The sequence below is a fragment of the Gymnogyps californianus genome, chromosome 17 (assembly GCF_018139145.2).
Source record: "Gymnogyps californianus isolate 813 chromosome 17, ASM1813914v2, whole genome shotgun sequence".
Lineage (NCBI taxonomy): Eukaryota > Metazoa > Chordata > Aves > Accipitriformes > Cathartidae > Gymnogyps > Gymnogyps californianus.
The window spans coordinates 13,858,386-13,878,119 of record NC_059487.1 but is presented as its reverse complement, the minus strand read 5'-3'; the positions used below and the strand labels follow the sequence as shown (position 1 = coordinate 13,878,119).

The following is a 19,734-nucleotide window of genomic DNA, read 5'->3' as shown; positions in this document are numbered from 1 at the left end:
TGAGATTGTTCCCTGAGCAAAGGTGGCGTTGGGGTGAGCCGCTCTTGAGGGAGGTTGTCCATGTGAACAGGAGCATTGGAGAATGACCCAGACGGATGCAGAGTGAAGTGGACTTAAAAGGTTTATTTGCAGAGCAGTGCCATGCTGGAGCTCACTGTGGGGCACTGAGCCGTTCATCCTGGGCATGGGGACTGGCCATCTCCTTCCAGGCCAGAGATGTGCTCGTTGTCTAAAATTTGCTATGGTAGGGTGGGGCACTGCAAGGAGGATTTTTTTCTATTAGCCTCTTGAAGTCTAGCTGGCATTAAAAACAGAGTCAGTTCTTTCCCATTAGTTACCAAAAAAAATACTCTCCCTATGTGTGAACTGACAGCCCCCTGAAGAGACTGCTGCTTCTTGCTGTCTCAACTAACTGCTGTCAGATTACATCCCTCAAGTCATGTTTTTTCTTAGCAATTTCAGATTTAGGATGCAAGCACATAAGTTAGTGTTAGCAAGCAGGAACTCCCTGATTTTTCTATTTATAGAAAAGCATATTTTTCTGTATGTTTTGGGATTACTAGAGTTTTTGCTGGTATAGTTTTCATTTAGCTAAAATTAGTCGCAAACTCCTGTTAGTTCAAGGGAGGAGAATTAAGGCAATGGACCAAGGGCCTTTGAAAATCAGCCCGAAGAACAATGTGGTATTTTTTTTCTGCTCAAAGCCATCGTCATGTAGGTGGCTGGATTTATTTAGCTGTCTGGATTTGAGTGACTTCCAGCTAAATTCCTCTACAATACCAAGTCTTTCTGGGGCATCTGCTCGTTGCTCACCTATCTACATGAAGCTGCTTGCAGACAGTTTGGCTTCTTTGCTTCTGCACATCAGACAGCATGGCACAAGCACACGTTACTTCACAGGGGGGGCCATCGATGCTTCCGTGAGCCTAGAGACTGATGTTCATTTTCCGTTTTTCTTCTTTGAGCCACTTTTTTACTTACCCCTCTTTTCAAGTAATACCATATTTTACTGGGAGGAAGACCCTGGTATGAACTGCCGCTAATCCTGCTAGCGACTAATTATGATGCAGATATTTTCCGAGAACACTCAACTCCCAAAAAACATTACCACAAGATTCCTAGAGGCATTTAACAGTCAAAGACAGTTGACACCTCAAGGTAAATAGTGTGAGAATCTGAAATCCTGAATATAGTTACTGTGTCTTATCTCTGAAGCACTAGGAAGTTTTAAGGGCATCTTTACGGCCACCACTGTGCTGGGCTTGTGCTGGTGTTTGCAAGAAGATTAAAGCAATTGGGGAGGGTTGCAGCCCTTGTGGTTGGGGCACCCGCTCCTCTCCATGTTCCATGGCCTCAGCCCTCTCCCAGGCTGGGCTGGCCTTGCGGGCCAGTGTTTGTCCCCCTTTATGGGGTGCCCAAGGCTGTCCGCATTGTGGTGGCAGGAGAGTCCACTTAGCCCTTCCCTGAGGGTGTGCTAGTTCAAGTTTGGGCGAAAAGACAAATATTTAAGTCTTGTCTCTAAGGCGTTACTTTACACTTCTCCCAGCAACCTACAAAGTGCAAAGGCTGTCTCAGCCAAGTGCAGGGTATCTCCTAATGCACAGTGAAAGCCTGGTGTGGGCGAAGTCCTTATCTATAAGTGACTGCAGCCTCATCCCGAGGAATTCCAGCCATCCCCTTCTGCTGTGACGCCTCCGGTTACCTACACCCACCTTGGGCACGTCTGGCTCCAGTAAGTGACACTTGGGTGGCTGTTGGGCAAACACAGAAAGGGCTGATTCTGAATTCAGAAGGGACCCCACTTGCTGGGGTTTAAGCACAAGCTTGTGTTTGAGCACGTACAGGTTGGTGTGTCTGCATCCCCTGAACGCTGCACGTGTAGCTGTGTGGCACTTGCTGTTTGCAGCTCCAGGCAGGCACAGATTTAACGGGACGCTCCCCAAACCCTGCATCCTGCCCGTACTCCTCTGTGCCTCTCTCCTTAGCGTCAGCTGGCTGAACATGCTGCGTATCAGGCTCTTGCTGCTGCCCTGTTGGTGGTCGTTTCTAAAACTTGGCTATCCAGATCTTCAATTTAGCACTGTGCAGGCTCGTTGAGCCACAAGCGATGGCACCGCTCTGTCCTGCATTGCACCAGGTGCCGCAGATTTGGTCCCCCAAGGATTTTTGGCAGGAGGTGTGTATGGCACTGGCTGGGGAGGGACAACTCGCACAGGAGGATGCTGTGAAGATAAAGCAGTGCTGTGTGTGACATTAGTGAATGAGCCAAATCCTTCTCAGAAGTGGTGTTTAAAGAAAAAAAATCCTTTGTGGAAAATGTTCTATCAGCTGTTCACCTAAGCCAAGCCGCTTAGAAAAGGAACAGGCGCTGTTTAGAAAATAGCGTCATAAAACGCTGGGTTGCTGGTGCTGTTACTTATGACACTGAGCAGGTTTCATGCTGGCTGGTAGTTCTGAATCTGGTTTCCAGGAGAGCGTTTTCTTTGATCTCTCTCAATAAAACTCTTGAGTTTTGAGAGAAAAACTTGAAAACGAATTGGTGCCAAACTGAGTCCCTTCTCTTTCCCTGAGTCTCAGTGCTTGCCCCTCTCCCCAGCCCTGCAGAGAGGTTTGAATAGCTACAGCTTTGCAGGTCTGTCCTCTCCCCTTGGGTTTGGGTCTGTGCCGGGCTCTGGCTCTCTGGCACGTGTCCTGGGCCAGGCAGGGGCTGGCTGTCACCTCCTGGAGCAGCTGTGGGCTCAGGGCAGCCGGGGCACTGCTGCCCCCAAGCCTCCGCCTTGTCCCAGACTTTCGGGAGGAAGATAAGAGCTAACTTACCTACTGGGACAGGCAGCTCTGGTTTCTCTCCGAGAGGCATGGGGCACCCTGAAGGGTTTCTGAGCATGGGTGTGATGAGTTGCAACGGACTCTGCAGATGGTGAAAGGGGATGGGTGGTTGTTTCTAAAACTTGGCTATCAAAATCTTGGGATACAAGCGTAGGGGACCTTCTCATTCAGAACCCTGTAACCGTGCATGAATAATTTGGAAAAAAGTCATTTTTAAAAGTGAGGACTTGACACACAGACATACGAGAATGAGGCAGGAGGTGATGTGAGCAAAAGAGGGAGATGGGGGTGAAGTGTGTTTCAGTACATGCCCATCTTTCAGACACTGACTTTTGTGCTTTTTGTGTGGGGTTTGTTTGGTCTCAGGGACTTGGGTATTTTGTAAAAAAAGACTGGATAAAAGGCCATGCCTGCTTGGAGGGGAAGCACCTTTTTTTTTTTTTTTTTCTGCCTAGAAGGGTTGAAATAGTTCTTGTGTGATTTGAAGTAAAAGGTAGGCACATTCTGACCAGCAGCTAAATGTGAGAGATTTTAATAAAGGATTCTGATGTATGGGCTAGGAAGAAGTAAATCTGCTGTAGGACAGCAGAAGCTCAGTAGGGGGACAGTCAGACTGTTAATGAGTAAATCCATTGCTTCAATGAGAATAAATGATTACAGGCAAAAGATGCAAGAGGGGCAGATCACTGACCTAGAGAAATTCAAAGCAAGTCAGAAGCTCTGTGGCTTTCCGGGGCTTTTTCACCTTCCACATAACTTGTTTGTGGGGATAAAAGGTGCATGAAGAGGCTTGACCGCTTTATTAGCTTTAGCTTCTGCTACTCCTAGGAAGAGCAGATGAGGTGCCAGCACGGCCAAGGGTTTCCAAGCCTGATGAGCGCTCACTGTGCCCACGGTAGCTGAGCAGCCACTTGCCTGAACGCTGTGGACAGAGGTGACCTGTGCTCCCAGGGAGCTGCTTTTCCCTGGAGCTGTGGACCGATAACCCCATCCAGGTTCTGGCCTCTGCCGTGTCTTCCAGGGGGGCTTGTGACTGCAGCATTGGACCAAGGCAGTGCCTGGGGGATGGATGGGCTTGGGAGGAAGCAAAAGCATCAGTCACTTTTGGAAGCTCTGGGGAAAAATAAAAAAACCACACCACTTTCCACAGTGGTTCTGAAATGGTTCATCTGTTTTTTTTTTTCCACTTTCCCTGCTTCGGTCCAGGTTTTGCGGATGTCTGGAGCTGCTGTGCAGTGACCCAGGCTGGGGTGCAGTATGCCTCAAAATGCTGCAGGTGCCTGCTGTGCATGGGCTGAAGCCCTTTGGGCTGGCCACCGCTCCCAGCCATGCTGCGTGTATCCAGGAGGCCTCATGTGCCCCTAAAGAGTGGGATTTACTGCCCATGTGCTGTGCCGTTGAGCCGCATCTGCTCACCTGGTCCATCCGATCCTTCCAGGAAATCCCAAGCAGGAATACGGCAGCGCTGGTAATCCTATCCACACACGTGCTCCGTGGGGATATTTAACAGCGTTTAGGAAGAGATGAACTGCTTTGTTTTTACATGGTGCTATTTTAATAAGTCAATGCCAAAGGTAATAGATCTGTCCTAGAGAAAATTAGAGAGTGGTTTACTATATAAACTACTCCTGCGCACTCCGGTGCTGGGAGTAGAGCTGCACATAGCTCCCGGCCAACATAGCCTGCTCATACCTTTTTGTCAGAGGACCAGAAAAGGGCCTCTCTTGCTGTTTGTCAAAATGTAGTTGCCGATATTACAACAATGTGAAGATTTATTTTGCTTCTTAAATGTTACTGTATGGCTTTGTGGCACCTTGGAGGAATATTAGTGAGACTTCACCAAAAATCGCTCACCAAAGAAACACGGCATGTGGCTGGGTCCAGCTTGCTGTCTTGTTTCTACACGTGCCTCCCAGAGCTGGAAAACTGAAATCAGTGTCTCAAGGGAGGGAACAGAGCAGAAATGTGCAAGTTTGCCATCGTGTGCTGCTTACGCAGGAGGATAGATGGATGGACGGACAGAGAACGTGCTGCTCCAAAAGCAGCTGAGTTTCTCTTGCCTCTCTGGATCCTGGTTTTACTCTTCAAATCTTTGCACTGTCACACTGGGCAGTAATCAGAGTTATATTTTCATGGGATTTTGGTGCTGGATAAAGCTGCCCACCATCCAAACAGGCAAAGGGATGGAGTGGGTGGCAGATTGAGGAAATGCCCTCATCTCCATCTTCCTCTCCTGGCTCCGGGACTTGCTCCATCCTTCCAGGCACTGGGGCAGCTGCAAGTGATTGTTACTAAGGAAACATGCTTCAAAACCACTAACAGCAACATCAGCTAGAGGTAGGGATGTTACTATTTTCAAAGAAAGTTGGTTGCTAATTAAAGTACTCTGGTCAGAATTTCCTGGCTGAAAACTTGTTTCATGAAACCCCAGGCAATGGTCGAAGGTTGAGTTGTACCTGGCGTGCTTTCAGAGGTCTGGGGACCTACTTGCCTGGAGACCAATGTATGCATCAAATCTGGTGCTTCACCTCCTTCCTCCATGGAGAAGGGAAAAAAATTGCCTAAGAGGCTGGGAGCATAGAGGTTTTTGTTCATCTGACTGATAATGGGAGCTAAATAAAGTCTTTGGAAAAAAACCCGACCATTTCTCTTGCAATATTGGTTGGGCAGAACTGTACTGGAACTAAACATGGAATGAAAAGTCTGGCTTTTCTGCCAGCTCTATTTTTAGAGCTACTGCTCCATCCTTGTAGCTCTCTTGAGTTTTCTCAGCATATGCACTTGAGGCAGGCAATCTGCCTTTATTTTTTCCGGCAGGCTGTGATATTCTGCAAGATAAGGATGTTGGATGGAGGGGCAGGGGACTCACCAGATTTGACAAAAATCCCTCTGAATACCAGGACGCAAGTCCTGTTCTAGGATTGGGTTCACTGTGGTCACAGACTCCTGAATGTTTTCCGTGCTCCATGTAGGAATGACCCTAACCCTTATGTGCTAGAAAGGAGTGGGTGTGCAATATGGGCTGGCTTCTTTGTGTCCCAAAATTGTGGTCATGACTGGAATGAAATTCAGCAGCAGTCTAACAGTGCACAGCAGTGCTAACGATGAGTTTGGATGTGGAGCAGAGGAATCATGTTTGGCTTTGAGAGCAGGAGCAGGATAGGAATATCCGAACTGGGCTTCAGCTGAGATACTGTGGCTGATCCAGTAATATCCAGCAAGAAGCCAGAGGTTCTTGTTCTTTTCTGTGAAAAGCAGCAATAAAAGATAAAAAGTTTGCATGCTAGCCCTCTCTTGGATATTTAACCCTGCCAGTGGGGGTGGAACTGGCCTTTCAGAGATCTCCCAGCAAGCATGGACGCATTTCTCCTCAGTGCCTGATGCATGTACATGCACAAACCCACATCTCCCATGACTTAAAATGTACTGAAACCAGCTACATCATCTTCTTTCAGCTAGAGAGGGCTTGTATGGGGCATGAGCCTGTGTGCTGCCCGACCTTGCCACTCCCCTGTCCCAGGAGCGCTTACGCCGGGGCTTGCTACCAGCAGTACTAGTTCTTTTTTTTTTTTTTGGGCTGTTTTCACTTTATAAAGCACTGACCCTAGGCTTGGTTTTGTGTCAAGTTTCAGTGTTTGTGCAAAAACCAGCTCTCACCATGCACCAATTTGACAGGATTGTAACCCGTGCTCTCCAGAGACAGGGGACTTCTGAGAGCTAGAATCATGCGACGAGTTTGGACTCAAGAACATTTAATTAGGAACATTTCTTTCCAGTATGAAACTGAACAGCGAGGAGGACCCCCCCAGAAACTCCATGGAATTTACTGACTATAAACTAGTAGCTGGCTTTGCAAAAAGATAAATGCACAAGATAGAGATATGCCTCACATTTCTAATTTTATGTTTGTGGTTGCTGTTCATTCAGAGCAGAGGCTCTCCCAGTGCCTGAGACCAGAACATGTGCAGGTACACTGGAGCCACAGTGAATTTTGTCCAGCTAAAGGGTATGCCAGATTCCAGTAGGAGCGTTAATTTATTCCCTGTATACTAAAGCTGGAGGAGGATTTACAGTGGAGAGAAGGTGTAACTTCACTGGCTGGTACTCAGCCCTGTTCCCATGCCAAGAGGCAGATGTTAAGCTCTGAGAACTGGTCCTGCAGAGAAAGCAGCTGCCTGAGCTGAAGCCTCGTGGGCTTCACTAACAAGTAACAGCTCCGCTGAGAGGGTAAGCGGGTCGAAAATGCTGCTCCTCCAAAAAAGCTTAGTCTCGTATGCCTTGACAACACATAGGTTGCAGATGGGAATTAAGGCTGCATTTAGGTCTGGTTTTCCTCGGTTTTTAGCAACTTGAAAAGGATGTCTGTTTCCCCCTTGATTGGGCTCGCAAGTCTTTCAGCAGCAGGGAACTGTGTTGGGTGACCACTTTGATTTCTTCATTCTGGATGGCACCAGTCCTTACCAGTGCAAACCCTAACAGTGGTGACAAATCCCACCCTCCTACCCATTCACAGCTGGAGAATGGCCTCTGACCTGCTGTGCTTCAGGATCATGCAGATTTCCCAGCTGGATCTAGTTCACTCCTCCCCGAGCATCTCTCTCAAGCCCCCTTAGCCTACACCCAGGCGTAAGTTCAGGTGTCCACCAGCCTGCAGTGAGAACCAGAGCAATCCCTGGTAAGTGGAGGAGAGGCTGCCCCGGAGCCAGAGGAGTGTCCGGCAGGAACCTGAGGAAGTTTTTGTCTGTGTGTCCTGCTGAAGAGGAGACTGAGCTGGTGCCAGTCCACAGGGCTGCACCCATCCTCTTGCTCCATACCCCACAACAGCACTCAGCCCCCCTCATCTGAATGACCTTAACAAGACATATGCTTTATGGATGACTTGGTAGATTTAAATGCTTCTTCCTTGTCTCTTTTTCCCTTTAAAAAGTCTTCTATGGATTGTCAGGGCTATTTTGGAGGCATGTTATTATTAATTTTTGTCCTCTGGCTTAGCGATGTGTGTGGCTGGGGCAGGGCTGAGGTGCAGGCTGCTGTTCTGGCCCTCCTGCAGCTGGTTATGGCTGGGGTGGGCAGGCTGAGATGGGGACGGAGCCGTCCTTTTCCTCCCCTTGTAGAAGTGTCCCTCTGGATACCTGTTAGTCTTTGGGGGATGTATGTTCATACAGCACTGGCTTTGTATGAGGAGGGACTCCTGAGCTATAAATCTCTGCTCTTCAAGCACTAAACTCCCTTTTGGGTTGTTTTTGACGTTAGGAATTTTCCCTGATAAGAGAACTTTATTTGCCTTTAAATATCAGTTTGTGACAGGATGATGGAGTGGAGATTCTTGGAGCGAGCCCGTGCCAGCCGGGGAAGGGAAATTCTGCTGGGGCTTTTCTTTCTCTCTAGCACTGACATTTTAGCTCTTTAAAGAGTACGTTTATTTTATTCTTGGCAGGGGTGTGTGTGCACATGTCAATGTCCAGACAAATGGGAGCAGCCCAGTGTTGGAGCTGTGCTGAAGCCAAGTGGGTCTCCTGCTCTCCCCTCCCTGCGGCACCTGGGGAAGCGGAGCTGCGCTGGGGCTTTTCTGCAACTGACTTCAAAACACAGGCTGCATGGGTAAAGCAGGGCTGCCATATGGAGAGCCTTTATTTAAAAAAAAAAAAAAAAAAAAAAAAAAAAAGAAGGATTTTGTGATATTGTGTACAAGGTGCAGTCGGATGTTCCCAGGCTGGCAGTCCAGGGTGTCACTTGTTACCCCAAGAACAGCCCAAAAGCCAAGTGCCCCAGAACAGCTTCATAGCTGGTTTATAGTGCTGCCTGCTCGGGTTAAGGCTAAGTCTAAGGTGTCGCCCAGCGCAACCTGCCGAGTACGGCCCATAGCCACAAAGTCTGTATTTTGTTTTCATTCAGACTGGTGGGAGCTGAGCTCCCTAATCTGGCGCTCTCCAGCAGCTGTGTCATATCACGATCTTTTTAGATACAGAGGATTTTGCTCCACAGGCTGCTTGCGAGCAGCAGGATCTGCAAAGTGCCAGCTCATTTATTCCGCTTGGATCCCGCTAAGCTCTCCCTGGTTTTCATGATGCCTCGAGCAGCCAACTAACTCTGTGTTCCTTTCTTTCAGCTCTTCCACGTAGCATATGTCCTGATCAAATTTGCCAATTCCCCTCGTCCTGACCTCTGGGTGCTGGAGCGATCTACTGACTTTGGCCTTACCTACGAGCCCTGGCAGTATTTTGCCTGTAAGTATGCCAGTGTTAGAAGAGAGCTGCAGCTTAGTGCCAGGTAGCAAGGCCACAGTGAAGACAGCTCTTTGTGCAAGTACGAGGCTGGGTTTGGAGTTGTTTCTGTGTCATTGCTGTGATGTGGTATGTGTCCTCTGTTTCTTCTGCCCAGTTAGGCTGCAAAAGTTGAAGCTTAGATCAGAGCAACTGGGTGAAGTTGTGGTGCTCCTCAGGGCAGGAGAACTTTTTTGCTCTCTGGGACTAAATGTATTTTTTAAAATATTGTCACTGGTGCCCACCCAAATCTATGTGGATGCCGAAGTTGGCACCAGTGTCAATAGTTGGGCATTGCTGATCTAGGTCTAGAACATGAGATTTCATATCATCTCCTCCCTGCCCTCATCTCTCTGTCTGCTCTGTACTGTATCCAGACTGGTGTATTTCAGCTCCTCCAAAAGCAAACCAGCAGCTCGCTTCCAAATGGCTGCTCTAACAGAAAAGTCTGGAGGCAGAAAACAGTCCCCTTGCACTTATCAGTACCGGAGATCAGATACAGCCTGTGCACGGCAGGGAACCGCTGTGCAAGGTGGGATCAGAGACAGCCGGCTGGAAAGAGTGGCTGCAGAGATCTAGTCTGTGCATTTGACTTCCCCATTCTCTGATTAAAACCTGATGCCTTTAGAAACAGCTGGTTCTACAAAACTTTTCTCCCAAAGGGTCTGTGGGGTAGCCGGATGCTGAGGAACTTGTTAACCACTGGCCCCTCCCAGAAGCAGCAGCAGTAATTGGGAGAAGATGTGAGTTAAGATCTACAGCCAGAGCTTAAAACCTGGCAAGGAAGGACCTTGGAGCACTCAGAGGCCTTGCCCTGGGCTGCCCCTAAAGGCTCATATTTCTGGCTTACCTGTCAGCCTGTGCCTTAGATTTGCTGGCCTTTTCTTGTGCAGGAAAGAGCTGCAGACATTTTACCTGCTGTGTTGCCTTAGCGTGGTAGCTCCTCTCCAGTGCGGATGTTTTCCCCTCTGCTGTGTGCTGGTGGGGAATTACTGCTGTCAAATTGCCTGCTTTGCTTTTTTCTATCTTCTCTGAGAATTTCCCTTCCTGCTCTGAAGCCTCTCTTGGGGCCTATTACGGTCACATTATTGCATGATCTGGGGCTGAGCGGGGAGGTCTTGCCCCACTTGCTTGTTCCTGCGTGTAGTGGCAATGCTGCAACATCTGGAGTCCTCTTCCCTCCTGCAACATCAGGCCCTGTTACCACCCCTCTTGAGAAGTGACGTGCAGTGACACAGCCCAGTGGAAAATTCCCATGGAAATAAAGAGGTGGCTGCTCCAAAACCTGCCAGATTTGCGAGCACAAGAAGTTCTTTGCGGAGATTTATTTTTGGCATGGGGAATTCTGTAGGTGGTCTAATAAAAACACTGGTCAGTTCAGTAACAGGGTTAAAAGCAGCCGGCAGAAATGTAAGTGTTCTCCAGAGACGCCAGCGAGCCTTGCCGTGGGTGACACCATCCCTGCCGGCTCAGCGCTGCCGCCCCACTCATGATGGGAGGTGTTCAGTTCCCCAGGCTGCCCCGTGTCCCCCCAGCCAGGCTGCTGAAGTGCTTTTGGGCTTAGCTCTGCGGGAGGAGGGAAGAAATGACTGTCGTGGAAAGCATCTGTCGGTGCAGCTGATGGGCCCTCTCAGGGAGGGGGGCTGGAGGGACCGCGGCAATGTGAATCCTCCATGAATTGTGGTGGGGAGGCACCATGCTTTCCCTGGCCACCAAAGGAGAAGCAGGAGCACTGGGGAGAGATTTATGGTGGTGTTTATCCACATGAAGGGTTCCGCACACAGCGTTTCAAATGGGGACAGGACATGAAAGATGCCCGGTCCCAGCTGTCCATCCAGGCCCACAGAGCCTTGCCTGCCCCAGCTCATCATGTTTTGCAGGATCAGGGTGCAGGATTAGCCCGTTTCGTCTCGCTTTGCTGGGCAGTGCCACCGCGGAGGGGAAGGCAGCCATAGCGCAGAGTGAGGCTTTGTCCTTTTCTCCACTGAGAGTAGGCTTCCACAGTGCTGTTTCCTTAAAAGCATTGCTGTGGTTTAAGGCTGATGGGTTACTCTGTTTTAGCTCAGAGTGCCCAGCTTCTGGCTCACATGGTTGGGTAGACTTGCAATAACTGGAGGAGTTCTTTGGTTTTCCTGAGTAGCTGCTCTTGCTGAGCATCCTGTCTCCATGCTCAGCTGTGGCAGTGCTCTGGAAATCAATCATCTTGAGCCAGTGGTAATAGGCTCCTCGCCTGGGGCTTCAGAATAAATTGCCTTTAAAAAAAGCACCTGGTGAAGCAAAGCTTGGTGGCCAGAGACCTGATGTTAAATGTTTCCACACCATCTTCCTGTGGATGCAACTGAGCTCCTGCTGTTGCCAAAACAGTGTTTCATGGAGCGAGGCCACGTTGCTGGAGATGAGATGTGGGTGGGTGCAAGCCAGAGGTGAAGGCAGGGGAGGCAGAAGCTCTCTGTGCTCTCCCCTTCCTGTTCCTCCTGCCTGGCTTAGCCTACCAGTGCAGCACGTGGAGTGAGGCACATGCCTTCTGGAGGCACATTGCAACAGATTTTGGAGGATTGTTCCCATGAATTAGGTTACCGTTTCCCAGTCAGCTCCCTGTGTGAGCTGGGCAGCACTGGCAGGAGCAGCAGGTTGTGTTGGCTGCCTTTTCTTCCTCCTCCCCGTGGAAACACCCTCAGGAGTGCTGCAGCAACGTGGGCTTCAGCACACACTGCGGAGAGCTCCTAGTGCAGGTGAAATGGGAATGGGAAGGAGCAGCAGCAGCCTTTGTCTCAGGCTCTTCCCCGGGGAACAGACCCAGAGAGTGGCCTGAGAGTGCACTGTGTAGGTTTTTGGCATGGGTAGATGTGGGTGCTCACCACCCTGCACAATCAGGTCCTGAACTGCCCCAGCACGTTCACTGTGGTTTGGTTGGCTCTGCCAGCACAGGGATGTCAGACATTCTGGGGACAAGGGTGCTGGGCTTGCAGGAGCAGCTGTGCAGGGAAGCCAGGACATTCTTACAGCTGCAAGGAGAGTCTTGGCATGCAATGTCCCCAAAGCAGGTTGTAGGGCCAGCAGTGTGACTGCCTGGTGGTGCCTGTCCCCTGGCTTTAGCCAGCCTTGCATTGCCACTTAGTGGCAGGAGCCCTCGATTGCTGTCCCCAGGGGGTGTTTTTGGACGGCTTTGGCATTTCTGTTTTGTAGTGCTGGTTTAAGAGTAATTGCAGAGTTCAAAGGTGGGAGAAGGAGACATCCTGCAAGCAGTTGCTCTGCCTCTCCCAAACACTGCAGGTCCCCTCCCCACACCTGCGTGTCCACCCTGCCCAGTGGGAGATGTCACAGCTGTGGCTTGTGGTTGCTCCCATTGTGTGGTTCTGTGCTGGCTCACTCTTCGGGACTTACCCAAGAAGTTAGGGAGCCATGTGAACGTGATGGTACAAGCTCCTGTATCAGGAGCAGAGCTCTAGCAGCAAACAGCCCTTCCTCAGTTCAGCGGAAGCAGTGTAGCGAATCCAGTGCCAGCAAGGCAACAAATTCAGACCAGGGTTAGATCTCAAGCTGTTTAAACTGTGAACTTAATGCCAAAATTAAGGGGCGGGTTTCTCTGCAGGTGGTTGCAGTAGGTACAATGGCCGTTCTCACTTTCCTCATTTACTGCAATGAGGTGATTTGGGGGATTTTCTGACCACGCCTATTACTATCATAGTGACTCCCTCCCTTAGTGGAGAACGTGTATGTTAGCAATGACAGAGTTAATGATACAAAGCAATCTGTATGTAGTAAATACTTAACAAAGAGTATATACCCTTCTCTCCTGTTGGTCAGTGTGAGAAAATCAATACAGGGCTCTGAATTGTTCCTTTTCTCTTATTGCTCTCATCTCTGGTTGATGAACAGCTTCCAAGAGGGACTGCATTGAGAAGTTTGGACTGCAAACCGTGGATCGTATCACCAAGGATGACCATGCCATCTGCACTACTGAATACTCCCGGATCGTGCCTTTAGAAAATGGGGAGGTGAGCAGTTGTGGGTTTTCATCCCCTGGAGTTTCCAGGGTTTCTCAGTGACTGTAGGTACTCTTATTAATTGGTTCCCTCTTGACTTTTGGATGCCACTTAAACTACTCAGTTAAACCAAATGAGACTGGCAGGGAACTGATACGGTTGTCTTGAAGGGAGGTAAAGATTGGGTTCGGCTAAGGGAGAGATTAATTTCCTCCCACCTCACAGGATTACACAGATTTGTTTTCACTCCTTGCATTCACAGATTGTTGTCTCTCTGGTAAATGGGCGCCCAGGAGCCATGAACTTCTCCTACTCTCCTCTCCTGCGGAATTTCACAAAAGCCACCAACATCAGACTGCGATTCCTGCAGACAAACACTCTGCTCGGGCACCTGATGGGCAAAGCTTTAAGGGACCCTACGGTGACAAGGAGGGTAAGGCAGGCCTTGATACCTCTTGCTAATGAGATGGAAGTGTTTTAGGGCTGTGCGTGCCACCTCTGGGGAGAAGACATCCCTGGATGTTGCCCGTGGGGATTTTCTCTCTCTGTACTTGTGCTCCCCAAGCTGAAGGTGTCTGCAGCGGATGTCACTGCTGCTGTGGCTGGAGCTGGAGGCTGCTTGGGAAGAACTGTGCTTAGCACCAACAACGTGAAACTGGGAAACACCTCTTGGTGTCATATGTGGCTTTCTGGCTGTGCTGGGAGGCCCAGCTTGTAGCTAATGGGATCTGTTAGTGGTGATGGATCTTATCATAGGCAGATATTGCAGCCTACAAGGTCCAGCTTGTCACTATAAGGGAAATATCCCAACACATCATTTTACTGGATAAAGTCCTGCTGAATCCTGAGTAGGGCAGTTACAAAGCTTATTTGTAAAGATATTAATGGCCAACTTTTCTTGTGCTCTCCAGTATTACTACAGCATCAAAGATATCAGCATTGGAGGGCGCTGTGTCTGCCATGGCCATGCAGACGTCTGTGATGCCAAAGACCCTAATGACCCTTACAGGTACATTTTTCAAAGTCCCAGTTCTGTGTAAAAGCATTTGAATTGTTGTGCTAAGAATGAAAGATACTGGTGTGAGTTGTGTCCTGTCCCGAGCTCGTAATTGTTGTTCGTGTCTCTGCCCTGACAACGAATCAGAAACTAGTCCAGCCAAAGTAGCAAAAACTAAACATTTTGTCAGGCTATTTTTCAGCCAGCTCCCTGGTCTGCTTTCCCTGCCCACAGCTTTGCCATCCCCATGGGAGCAGAGTGCTGGAATGGGAAGGTGGGTGTGCAAAGCCAATACCGTTGTTGAACATGGAGGTTTCTCGTCAAAGCTCAGGGCTGGTTTCTGAACTTGTTCAGAGAAGTCTCGTTTCCCACGTGGCTTCTTAAGAACTGGGGCAATGCTCTCCTAAACAGATGGTCTTCCAAGAAACCAGAGACTCTACTGCCCATTTCTACTCATAAGAACCATAAGTTGGTTATGTATATAGCTAAACAACTACTTTTTCCAAAAGAACAAGAGCATGCAAAGCAGTTACATTTTGGCTCATGGGACTCTTCCCATCCGCCTTGGCAACTTGAAATGCCAAAGAGCTGCTTCAAACCATGAAAGTGTTGCTCCTTAGCCATCTGTTTGCAGCCTGAATGTTGCCTTTATGGAAGGGATGGGTAGATTCAGCTGGACAAGGGAAGCTTATATTTCTTTCTCATCAGGATCATGTAGAGGTTTTGGATCTTCTAAAATAAAATTCCAGTGAGTTCCAGCCAAGGCTAAAGCTGCTAAGTATTAAAACAAAGATGTATTGGTAAGCAAGTCTGCCTTAGTGTGCCAAACTCTCTGACAAAGGGAAGTTCATGAATATTTGAAGGTACAGTTCCTTGTTTTTGTTTTAGACTTCGGTGTTGCTGGATGCACAGTATACCTGTGTACTAGGGCAAAAGAGCTTCATGGTGCAAAGTGACTCTTTAACATAGAAATGCCATGACATTTCTTGGGTGTACCGATGGCTCGGGGCTCTCCAGGAAGGGAGGGAAAACTGAGGGAGGAGAGATGTGTTGGGAATCCTTGTTCAATGCCACTTCTGCTGACGACTGTTGCTGCCTCCCAGAATTCCCCTCCTCCACTCTCATTTGGATGCATTTGGCATCTTCGCTCTTGGCCCCAAACTCTGCTCTAATGTTGCAGCACATGTTCGTAAGCAGCTGTTGCGTTTCACCCAGAGCAGATCGCACTTGCCTGGAGGAGAAAACATTTCCTACTTGGGTGCTTTGTACAGTCAGCACATAAAATCTGTAAAGCCCTTTGGGATACATCAGGACAAAGATGCTGGGTAAATAGAAGAACTTCTCATGGCATTGCTGTACCCTGTTAGCAAGCCCAGGAGCACGGAGAAGTCAGCAGAAATATGATACTTCCAGTTGAGAAAATGAGTAATTGGTGAAACGCTGCCATTCTCCAAGGTTCCAGCAGCAGCTGTGTCCAGCCTTCCCGCGGAAGCAGGCACTGCTGGGCAGTCATCTCACCCCTCCTGCCCTGACGTAGCACAGAGCCAGCACGGTGATACCTGCCATAATGCTGCATGACGAGAGGCTTTGCAGAGGCAGCTGGGGCCGAGACACACTGTCCCTTCGTGTCATGGGCCCCAGCTGTCAGAAACATGTCATTTCTTCAGAAATCTGTGCGACCCATCTGAGTAGGAGGTGCGGTGTGTCCCTCTGCACATGTCCTGCCCTTCAGATGCTGATGGGTGACAGCAACAGGGCAAGGAAATGCAAATAGAGGGAGACAAGGAATGTGAATTGGCCCAGCCCTATTAAAAATCCCAGTTATGTCTCAGCCTGTCTGGGAGGTCTCTGCTTTTCATTTTAACTTCTCTCTTCTGCACATGCCTGTGTTTCTTGTGCCTGTTGCCCAGAAAGGCAGGATGAGCACTTTGATAGAGGTGAGGTGAGCTAGAAATCTTGGCAAAGACTTTAGGACGTGATGGAGCATGTTCACGAGCTGACTTCCTGGACATAAATGATAATGTTTATCCAGCTTTGGAAAGTTTCTCTGAAGTGCCAAGTTATGGAGGCTGCACATCCAGCTGTGTTAAGTTGGCAGCACGTCTGGTCCCTGTGTGAGTGTGTATGTGCAAGGGCCTACAGTGTGTGGGCAGATACAGCCTCCTCAAGGGTCTTTGCACTTTTCACAACTGTCTCTCTTTGCCCCAAGATCGAATGGGCTGAATTAAACAGAGGGAAGGAATGTTCTCGTGGTTAAAGGTGAACAGGCACAAACCTTTCTCCTGGCAAACCCTGTGAGCAGGGAGATAAGCATCAGCGGGGACCTGGCACATTGCAGACAGAGAGCCCGGACAGGAATCATGCGTTAACTCGTGGGTGCTGTTCATGTGAGCTCGGGAGAACCTGCAAGTGCTCTGCATCTCTCTGATAAGAGCAACTGTTTCCGTGGGTTCACTGCCCCATCACGGATGCCACAAGCAAGACAGGAGATAACCAGAGAGTCCAGCTGCTGCTTCTGTGCCTGATGCTGAAGATAACCAGCAAGACAACAGCAGCCTGGCTGGTCAGAAGCAGATGTACAGGAGGAGATCAAGGATGCTTTCTCACTGCTGGATCCTGAATGCTAGCTTGCTCTTTCCCATTTTGGAAGGGAAAGCACCGTGTGGTAGATTTGTGCTGTCTGTGAGTCCCTTTTGCAGGTGATTTTCCCTCAGTACAGTCAGAAGCAGTTTAGAGGAAGGGGCTTTTTTGTCTTGATTGTGCTACTCGGATGTCCCGGCCAAATCCAGATGCTGTAGCGCTTGTGTGCCGCTCTCAGCTCTGACACAGCTGCTTGCTGGAAACTGTTTATAGTCTCTGTTATTGAGCATCAATTCCAGTGGGAAGACTGTGGTTTTATTTTTTACAGCAGGACGACCAGGAAATATGTGCTATGTGAACACAGCCACTCCCTCTTCTTCCTTGTATATATTCAATCAATGAAACATGTAAATATTGTAGCTTATGCACATTTGTCCATAATTCATTAGCAGCACGGACTTGGCACAAGGTGCGGTAAAGCTGCCATGATAGATGAGCTCTCTGAGAGGTCGTTGCTAACTCTGGACAGCAGAGATTAAATAAATAGCTCATTCTCCATCTGAAATGTGCATCTTTACTCAGAGTGCCATCTTTTTGCATTCTGGGAACTGAACCAGTGCTCTTCAAACATCTCAAACATTAAAGAACTGAGGTGTGTGGCTGGAGCCACGTCCTCCAGCCAGGGAGAGTAACACTGCTCAGCAGGTTTATAAGTTCCCTGACTCAGTGACCACCTTTCTCCACACATATGTATATGGATGTTAATCTTGATCTCCAGCTGCTGCCATGGAAAAAAACCATAAAATTTTGTTTCCTTGGAAGTGCTGAGTTGGTAGTCAGCCAGGTGAGAGGTCTGCGGGTGGTTTCATTACAGAGGCATGACCAAGGTCTGCCTCTCATTGAGTCTCCCCCTTGGGTCTGCAAAACGTGGGGAGAACAAAGTTCCTGGTGAATGTTTCAGGGCTCATTTCTGCCACTTAGGCTCCAGCCAGCCTCTCAGGGGCTCAGTTTCGTGCCTGGACCCTGTCGGCCACAGCCCAGCCTGTGACTATGGGTACAGACGAGGCATCACGAGCGCTCAGAGAGCTGACTGTGGCCAAGCGTTTCATGGCGTCTGCAAGGGGAGGACCACCAGCAGGGCTGGGAACAGGGCCGGGACCTCCTGCTTCTCAACCCCTCTGGCTGAAGCAAACATGCCAAGTGTGGATCCTGCCTGTATTCCTCCGAACTTTCAGATCATCCCATATTTCATTAAAATGAGTTCACTTGTCCCATGCTGCTACCTCTGTCTGGCTATTCACTATACATACACTTGCAGGTCTCACATCTTAAAAACACATGTAGGTGGAAACCATGACACTCAGCTCATTGCAGCCATGGAATAGTGTGTCTGCACTCCTGCATTTCACCCAGAATGACTGCTCCATTTGTTTCTAATGTTTTAAAAAATTACATTTATTTTTAAACACTGCTTTTGAATGGAAAAGCATTGGAGGAGGGAGAGATGGGAGTGGCAGACCGGCCCTGAGGGGAAATGAGTAATTGCATAGATAAAAGCTGGAACATGCTGTATTATCCATAAGTCTAATACAACACAAAGCGTTTGTGTTGGATGGGAATTGCCTTCTGCTAAGTGGAAGTTTTGGAGATGATGTCACTGATGTTAATGAATCACCGTTGCGGTCGAGCAGGGATGAGATTTCTTGCCTGGCGCCTCCAGAGCTGCCTGTTTACCCAGCATAGCCCTGCCTGTGCCGGCTGAGAAAAGCAGGAGGTGCATTTCACAGGGAGTGTGGGGCAAGCATCTGCTAAAAGACTTAATTCAAATTTCATGGCGCCTTCTCTGCCAGCACAGGTATACCTGGAGCAGCAGATGGGACCCATGTGGCCCCATCCCTCTCCAGCTCTGGGCTATCATTTATTCCTTTCATGCTGCCCCTGCACAGTGGTGGGGACATCTTCGTGTCCCTGCACCACACTACTCCCTCTCAAGTAATTTGCTTCAGCTCAGGTTTCTACCACTGCTACGTCCAACCATTTCACATTTTATTGTCTGCAGAGTTGGCTAGGCAGTGGCACACTGATTTTTCTCTAATCCTTGTCTCCCTGTGAAGAAAAGAGGAGTGATGGTGGAGGAGAAGAAGGGGAGAGAATGGCACTGGAAGAGCAAAGTTTGGGGTTTGGCTCAGAAAGAAAAAGAAAATCAACAATTCAAAAGTTAAAAAAAAAAAAAAAGCCTTAGAAGCCTCTTTTCCAGAATATTTGGATTAACAAATATCACTCGTTTGTGTATCTGACTAGTGATAGTTAGGCACGGCAGGGTTGTGCGGCAGCTCCCCATCCCACACATCCCTGTCATCGCCGCAGGCTTGGCTGTACCTTGTTCCTCTCCCTTGCAGGCTGCAGTGCGACTGCCAGCACAACACCTGTGGCGGGTCCTGCGATCGCTGCTGCCCTGGCTTCAACCAGTTCCCGTGGAAGCCTGCCACTGCCAACAGCGCAAATGAATGCCAGCGTAAGTTGGAGTTGGGTTTTTCCTTCCTTTTCTAGCTGTTTTGTAAAGCACAGATGGACCGTGCTTTACCAGCCCCTTGACATAGCAGGGTAGAGAAGCCATTCACTGAAATGGCAGGGTTTATGGTGTGTAGCACTGGGTGAAGTGGAGATCACTGGCACTGCAGAGAGGCCAGTTTGCACAGTGGTTAATTGTGTTCAGTTGAGGCTCACACAGGGAGGCCCGCTAGGTTTGTACGGGACTTTGATTGTGCTTACGTTCCAGTTCCTCCTCCGTGTCCAAGGGTTCGTGCAGGCAAGTCTCGTTGCTCAATACTGTCTCCAAGATGAATTACGTTTGGATGTGTTTGCATACATGACATCTTTATTTGTCTAGAGAAACCTTTGGTAAATGCCGACAGTGGAATTTATGCTGCACTGGGAATGCAGAGCACGGAGCATAGCTACATCACACGTTCTCTTATAAACGCAGGGCAGCAAAGGACAGTTGGATCTTAATCCTGTGGGTTTGTAAAGAGCACCCTCACTGGGTGCTGAACTTTACAGCTCACCTCTATCCTGGATGGGA

General features: G+C 49.0%; 1 protein-coding gene across 1 annotated transcript in view; it reads left to right on the top strand.

Annotated features, from left to right (window-relative positions):
- LAMA5 (laminin subunit alpha 5) overlaps positions 1-19,734 on the top strand; it is a 96,078-nt gene that overhangs the window by 31,817 nt on the left and 44,527 nt on the right. Inside the window, 5 exon segments of the mRNA XM_050907070.1 lie at positions 8,936-9,053; positions 12,969-13,087; positions 13,338-13,508; positions 13,987-14,084; positions 19,052-19,167. Of these exon segments, the coding sequence (XP_050763027.1) occupies positions 8,936-9,053; positions 12,969-13,087; positions 13,338-13,508; positions 13,987-14,084; positions 19,052-19,167 (622 nt within the window).